General features: G+C 41.5%; 1 protein-coding gene across 1 annotated transcript; it reads right to left on the bottom strand.

The window, feature by feature from the left end:
* Positions 1-1,155: 1,155 nt before the first annotated feature.
* Positions 1,156-7,067, bottom strand: LOC142491102 (retinol dehydrogenase 7-like). Its single transcript, XM_075593406.1, has 4 exons — positions 6,734-7,067; positions 5,750-6,008; positions 1,817-1,980; positions 1,156-1,467 (listed from the first exon to the last, which is right to left on the bottom strand). The coding sequence occupies exons 1-4, from the start codon at positions 7,044-7,046 to the stop codon at positions 1,259-1,261; spliced, it is 945 nt and encodes a 314-aa protein (XP_075449521.1). The 5' UTR covers positions 7,047-7,067; the 3' UTR covers positions 1,156-1,258.
* Positions 7,068-8,318: the final 1,251 nt, after the last annotated feature.

Genomic DNA, 8,318 nt, shown 5'->3' on the forward strand with positions numbered 1-8,318 from the left:
TACTTAGAAAAAAATATTGTGCAAACTCCAAAATAAAATAGAGGGTATTTAATAAGTAAACTCACAAATGGGTGAGCATGACAAACGCACCAACGCGTTTCATCCCGCAGGACATTATCAAGGTGTATCTTTGTAAAGTCCTGCGGGATGAAACGCGTTGGTGCGTTTGTCATGCTCATCCATTTGTGAGTTTACTTATTAAATATTCTCTATTTTATTTTGGAATTTGCACAATATTTTTTCTAAGTACTTCTCCAGTTCCAGTGCACCTTTGCTCCACTTCACCTCTAAGGCTTTTCGCATTAGCAAGCATGCATTTAAGATTTTTTTCCCAGTTTGTGTTACTGTTATCTTATCTGGTCCTGCCTTTCTACTGCAATTGGATTCACTCTTTAGAAGTTGTCTAGTATTATCTGTATTTAATATGGGTGACTCACTGCTTTCCAAACTCCCACTTCCCACTATTCTGCCTCCATGATCCCAAGCTACAGTATTTCCCCATACCTATCTGTCTAGTTTAACTGTTATCAGCTGTTTGGAGGTTGGTGGCCCTAACTAGCTAGGTTTAAGCTCACCCCTCCACACTTTTTAAGTAGTAGGTTTGTCCATGTTCCTGTGCAGGACAGGCCCACTGAAACCATTCTCCCTCCACTGTAGAGATAAATGAGAATTTGCATAGGTAGTGTTAGAACCTGCTTACTGGTCATGCCTTGAGGTGGCTTGCAGGCTTATAACACTTTGGCCAAAGGGTTTAATTAAATGATCCTTACTCATGAGAATTCTAATATTGAAGTATTTAACTTTGTATTTTGTCACATTGGATGTAGCATTGGGTATATTTTTTCTTTTATGGTATAAGGGAACTTGATGCAGAGAGTAGTGTTTGGTTGTCTATAGGTTTCTATAATAAGAAAGAATGGTGAACAAATTGGTCCCTTCTGAGGAAAAAAAGGAAACTTAAATTAAAGGAAAAATAGGCACAATTATACTGTACATTTAATTGGACTAATACATCATTTACATTATACAAGACTTTTGAACCTCACACATATCATCTCTCAGGTAGCATGTAGAACCCTGTGAGAATCTTTAGGGAGAAGGTAGAACTCTGAGTTTCAAAAGCTTCTATACTTCAGTATAAACCATGTGTTAGTCCAATGAAAGGTATCATACCCCGTATTGTTTCTATTCATTGGCCTATATAGCATTGAAAGGACAAACCGTATTGTGAGTAATCAGAATACCTTTACTCTGCTCTCTAAGCTGGTTTGGGTGCCGAGCGACATAGCACATAATCAGATAGAATTGTAGGGAGGTATGAAACAGGAATGTAGAAGAGTTTGCTGTCCCAGCCAGGGGAGTATCTCGTCCAGGGGTAAACCGCAATCAGGGCATGTTCCATGCAGTCTGTGACCTCGTATAGCTTGGAGCTAGCAGGTCCCATCAATTTGTCCAGGTTCTGGGCCCCTGTGTGTACATGAAACACAGAAATAAAATACATTACAAGGGTTGTTAATAAAGTCCAGCATCACCTTACTTTACAATGTATTTATAATTGCTGCTGGGGTAACAAAACTAATTGTAAGCTTCATAGGCAGATATTTAAGGTGTTCCTATTCTCCGATGTGCAGTGAGTTGCACAATATTCCAAAAAAAAAGGAATAAAAATTACTTCTGTAAATATGTAACCTGGAAGTGCTCACATTAGAAGTCATGTGATCACTGCCCGTTCTCATGCTGCCCCTTCTACATCTCCCTTCAAGTGGAAACAGTCCCGTCTACCCTTAATTCCGGGCAGACAAGCAGAGGGCCTCACAGTTCTGGTAATACAGCTCTCCGTAGTCCTTCTTGACTTCTGCAGGTAGATTCTCCCACAGCCGCTTCAGGTTCTTCTTATGAGATTCTGAGACAGACATTGGAGTTCTGAAGGCGCCAGGCTCTATGATTGACACTTTTACCCCAAAATCACAGAGCTCCCTTCTGCAGTTGGGGAAACAAAATAAGAAAAATACATTCTTACTATCATTATGAAAGTAACTTTTCCATCAAGTACCTAGAGTGGCTATAAGTATTTACCCATGCAACACCTCTGATGTTTTATTTGTTCTCAAACTAGATAGCACAGAAACAGGTACTAGCAAACATGGGATCTATACACTTGTCACGAGGATCCTGATTGTAATTGACAAAGCAATGCAGCAACAAATACTGTAGATACAACAAAAGACAGAAATGCCCAATGCTACATCCAATATGACAAAAATATACAGCGAAATACCTATATATTCTCTTGAAAAAGGGTCATTTAGTTAAACCCTTTTGCCAAAGTGTTATAAGCCTGCAAGCCACATCAAGGCATGACCATTAGCAGGTCCTAACACTACAGATACAGCCACGAGTATTAGAACTCTTGCCTTGGAAATTCTGGGCCAGCCTCACAGTAAATGCCTCAACATTGCCTCAACGTTTGTGAGATTTTTAATGGCCCTTCGGATTAACACAGCAGGGGTCCCTGCAGTCCCATTCAAACTCAGTTTGAATGGGACTGCAGGGACCCACCGCTGTGTTAATCCTATGGGCCATTAAGAATCTCACAGAAATGTTGAGGCAATGTTAAGGCATTTACTGTGAGACTGCCCCAGAATCTCCCAGGTACAAGTGTTCTAATACTCGTGGGTGCATCTGTACCTGATTAAAATTCTAATTTACCTCTATATTTGGAGGGAGAATGATCACATTTGATCTGTCCAAACCCAGTAACATGAAAAAGAGCTGCTAACTTGGAAAGTGGGGAGGGGCGAGCTTAAACCCTGTGGGGGAGGGGCCTCTAAACTCCAAACAGCTGAGACAGCCGGAAAAAAGTTAAACACACAGAATCCAAACAAGCTCAAGAAATCCCAAAATATACCAAATTATATATACATGTATATAAGTGTCAAAAGGAGAGCTACTGAGCGTGGCCAAATGTATACAACAAAAAGACAGAAATGCCCAATGCTACATCGAATATGACAAAAATACACAGTTAAATTCCTATATATTCTCTTGAAAAAGGGTTATTTAGTTAAATCCTTTGGCCAAAGTGTTAAGCCTGCAAGCTACATCAAGGCATGACCATAAGCTTGCATATGAAGCATATGAATATGCTTATGAGCATATGAAGGTGCCATTCTGGAACCCATAGCCAGCCCCATCAGCTGAAGATAAAAGCTTTTGAATTTAAAGAAGTTTTTATGGAGTATCACATCTATCAGCAGTTATAGAAATTCTGGGGGCGGCCCCGAATGTCCGGTAAAGTAGCTAAAGTGGTCACGGATAGCTTCAATCCAATCCGCATGTGGGGTATTCGTGCATAAACTGGTCACGTTCATGGTAACCAGGATGGTATCTGTGGTATCAATAGATGCTTCCCCAGGTGGGGGAGATATAAATACGCCCTTTCCTCTGTTGCTCGACTGCTAAAACTCTGACTCAGGCCCTCATGCTCTCCCCTCTTGATTACTGTAACCTCCTGCTGTCCGGCCTTCCTGCCTCTCACCTGTCTCCCCTACAATCTATCCTAAACGCTGCTGTCAGAATCACTCAACTCTTTCCTAGATCTGTCTCAGCATCTCCCCTCATGAAATCCCTCTCCTGGCTTCTGATCAAATCCCGCATCTCACACTCCATTCTTCTCCTCACTTTTAAAGCTTTACACTTTTCTGCCCTTCCTTACATCTTAGCCCTAATTTCTCATTATGCACCATCCAGACTCTTGCGTTCTTCTCAAGGATGTCTTCGTTCTACCCCCTTTGTATCTAAAGCCATCTCCCACCTTAAACCTTTTTCACTGACTGCCCCACACCTCTGGAATGCCCTTCCCCTCAGTACCCGACTAGCACCCTCTCTATCCACCTTTAAGACCCACCTTAAGACACACTTGCTTAAAGAAGCGTATGAATAGCACTGTGGATAATACTATACGTCAATACATAAAGCTTGGCCCCCTGCAGACACACTTACCAGAATTCCCTCCTACTGTCTCTGTACGTTCTCCCTACCTACCAATTAGACTGTAAGCTCCTCGGAGCAGGGACTCCTCTTCCTTAATGTTACTTTTATGTCTGAAGCACTTATTTACATTACCTGTTATTTATATTATCTGTTATTTATTTGATTATCACATGTATTACTACTGTGAAGCACTATGTACATTAATGGCGCTATATAAATTAAGACATACAATACAATAAATAAGTTACTACTGCAGCTGGAAGCTAAAGTAATCTATGAACTCAGGACTATGTCTCCTAAGGGATTAAACAAAGACTTTAAGTTGAGTTGTTTTCTCTAAATGACTCGGTTCTTTGATATGCACAGATATAACCATTACCAGCAGTTTGCACATTAATGGGCTTATACCAAAAAGAGGTAATGGGTTAACAGTGCTCACTGGTTCTGTACTTAGTCAACTTCATAATAGTGTACCGTCATATAGCCGTAACATTGCTTGCTCAGTTTATTGGCATTAAAAACACATTCGATATTTGCACGGTGCAACATGTTGTGGAGGTCTGTACTGTTGTCATCTCTTTTTCATGCTCTACTCCATACATATACATATAAATAGTGGTTGTTGGGTTTGAAGCTTGGAGGAATTCTGTGTGTTTGATTAGTTATCTTTACTGATACGGTCTAAAGCACTTTTGTGGTTGAAAAAACCTCATGTACCATCATGTTGGTTCAATGTAGGATATCATGACTTCAATCCAGATTTTTGAAAGCCAAGATTAACACTAGGCATTATTAGCATGTAACACTGATACCAAAAGTTACTATACAGTGCTTAATTTTAGCAAACTTTATATCCCATTAGCGTGAATGTGACTTACACATTTCTTTTTCATTACACATATAATGATCCAAGGGTTTTAGTTCAGGAGGGTCCCACTAATACGGCGGGTTCCGTTCTGAGGACCCGCCGTAAAGCGAAAATCGCCGTAAAGTGGAACCGGCGATTTTCGTTAGGTGCGCATGCGCAGACCGGCAATGCGCCGTTCTGCACATGCGCGACAGAAGGAATCCCCTCCATTCCGCGCATGCGCGACCCCTGGCCGGCCCGTTCTGCACATGCCCGACCCCTGGACGGCCCATTCTGCACATTCACCGACATAGCGGCCCCCTTCTCGGCACCGCCGTATCGGTGGATCACCGAAAAGCGGAGCGCCGAGAAGCGGGGCCCTGTTGTATTTCTATTTATCAACCGATTTTGGTCAAATTCTATTCAGCCTTTTTTCAATAAATGTACAGAAAACAATTGTTTTGTCAACACATAATTTTATCCAGCTTTTAGATTTTGGATTGAAAAAATACTAGCTAATAATAATAATAATAATTTAAATAGCTAGATTTAATCTGGGTCTAATTTATTCACCAAAGCAATGAGTGAAAACTAGTTTTATATGATACAATCTGGTTTGTAAAGACAATTAAGATACTGTATGGAAAACGTCTCTATTTCTTCCATCGCTGGGATTAAATTGTTATTACTGTATGTTATCCTTCTTAAAAGAAAGACATGCACATGATCTGATGACTGAGCATGTAAAGTCCCATCTGGGGATAATAGAAACAGTATAAATGAGTTGGGTAATCCATGGAAATATTGTCATGTCATTACGTCATAAAGGGTTAGATACTCTGATGGCCACCCAACTACTGTCGTAGTTCATGGCCAAGCTCTGTAATGTTCCCTGTTCATGTTGCTCACCTTAGACCATCGGAGAAGGCTTCCACGCCATACTTTGAGATGGAGTACCCTCCACCAGCAGTAGACAGTCTCCCTAAAGCACTAGAAACATTGACAATACGTCCCTGGGCTTTTCTGATGAGATGCAGCAGATTCAGGGTCACGTCAATCATCCCCAGCAAGTTGACGTTCAGCACGTTGACAAAATCTTCCTTCTTTTGCCATTCATTGGGGCATACGGCAATCCCAAACCCAGCATTATTTACTAAACCCCAGAGTCCTGCAAGATATGGAATAAGAAGCAAGGGTAGAAGGACATCAATAATAAAAAATATTATTTTTCTGTCTTTTGACGCCAAATAAAGGAGAGATCCTTAATCATATTCAGAACATTAGCAAGTATAATTAGAATGCTCCTTCTGAGAACAAAAGACAGAAAAGCCCAATGCTACATCCAATATGACAAAAATACACAGTGAAATACTTATATATTCTCTTGAATAAGAGTAATTTAGTTAAAACCTTTGGCCAAAGCGTTATACGCCTGCAAGTTACCTCAAGGCATGACCAGTAAGCAGGTCCTAACTACCTATGCAAATTCTCATTTACCTTTGCTGGAGGGAGAATAGCCTCAGTGGGTCTGTCCTGCACAGGAACATGAAAAAAACATTTTCCTTCTGAGAACAAGTCACTTTCCTTTCTTGAATTTCTTTTTTTGGTGCGTCCAAAGAAAATACTATACATGTTTACAGGAGGTACATTGCACGATTTGTCGTACAAGCATAGTGACACAATACAACATATTGACAGTGTTACTCTTCATTGTATTTGATATCAATGACTCCTATATCTGCGAGTGAACAAGTCGCTTTTAAAGGACATTTGCTCAGCATTTCCCTACTGATGCTGTAAAGTAGGTCTCTACAGTACACAAACATACCCCATTCTGTGGGAGTTATCCCTATTAATAAATAACATTTTCTCCTGACATAAAGCTTCACTCACCTGCATCTCCTACAGTGTTAGTGACCCACTTGGCAGCAGAGCTCACACTCTGGCTGTCGGTAACATCCAGGATTACTGTTTGCAGTCTGCTGGATGTCTCCTTCTTCAGGTCCTCTGCCCCTCTCTCTGTCAGACAAGCTGCCAGCACGCGCAGCCCACGCCGGTCCAGCTGCTTCGCCAGCAGGTTCCCAAATCCAGTGTCACATCCAGTGATCAGCACATATTTATCTGAGAGATTCTGCAGTGTCTGTCTCTGCCTATGCCATCTGTACAGGAAAATCAGAGCCAGGAGCACCAGCAGAGGGAGCCACATGATGGGGGTTTGCAGATTCTCACTGTAATACAAATACATAACGGCAAAGTGTTTAATAATTCAGAATAGAGTTATATTTATCTCACTGGTTGTACAACTTTCTTTCTTTCTTTACTATCACGGCAAGTGCAGAGATGCGAGGTCTGTATGTTATTTTATAAAATTAAAATAATTTTTTTCCCTCCAGTGCTGTGGAATCAGATAGTTGAGAAGTGTCTGGCTAAAGTGTGAACACAGGAAAAGCAGGGTTCCTGCGGTTAGGACTGGTACAGTATAGCAATGTGTGTTGTGTATACGGGATGGAAACTAGCACTAAATACCAGTGACAGACTGGCCATCTCAAATAGGGTCAGTAAAGGGTCCACACACCACATAACTTCAAATAAAGATTCCTTTATTACCCGGACTGGGAAAAACAAGTTATAACATTCTTTGCTCAGCAGTGCAAATGATCAAACATAAACATCATAGATCTGCAATAACACAACATTTCCTTCCTCTTGAGACTGGCTGAGAGTTCCAGTTAATCCCAGACAAGCCCTCTGGGAATCTGCTACCTTGCAGCTGTGGAACCTTCTTCCTTGCAGGTAGTGAAGCTCTGCTTCCTTGCAGGCTTGTAGTATGTGCTGAGTGAGATACCCAGCTATTCGCAGGTAAGCATCTGGGAATCCGTTCACTAGCAGGTAGTGAAGCCCTGCTTTCTTGCAGGCTTAGAGCTCTGGTTTTGGTGCTGGGTGTGAGTCTCGACTGCTCCCATGCACGGAATAGGACATCTTGTCGCAGCCATCTTGCCACAACCATTTAGCCACGCTGGCTGTTTCGCTGCTAAGGTAAGTGAAAAGGGGTTAACTTTAGGGGTTTTAGGCCATGGGATTAAACTTTTAACTTTTATGGGTATGTGATCCGATTACAGAGTTAGGGTAAGGGGTTAAGGATTTTAGGGTAAAGATTAGCGTGAGAATTAGGGGTTAGGGGTTTTAGGGTAAATGGTTAACAGGTTATGGTAAGTGTCACGGGAGATCAGAACTCTTTCATGTATCAAGCACCAGACACGTCAAGAGGTCAAATAAAGAATCTTTATTCTGGCCAGAACCAGCAAACCCAACAGAAAACAATCAAAAGAGCTATACTCAATCAACCAGGGGAATATGGAGTGTCCCAGAAGTTCTAGGTGCCCTGCACCCCTAAAATGGCGTAGCTTTCACTACTATAGGGGTCTGGAGCCTCCAGGTATTTGTGGATACAAGTTGAAGCCAAGCAATTTAAAATCTC

The sequence above is a fragment of the Ascaphus truei genome, chromosome 3 (genome assembly GCF_040206685.1).
Source record: "Ascaphus truei isolate aAscTru1 chromosome 3, aAscTru1.hap1, whole genome shotgun sequence".
Lineage (NCBI taxonomy): Eukaryota > Metazoa > Chordata > Amphibia > Anura > Ascaphidae > Ascaphus > Ascaphus truei.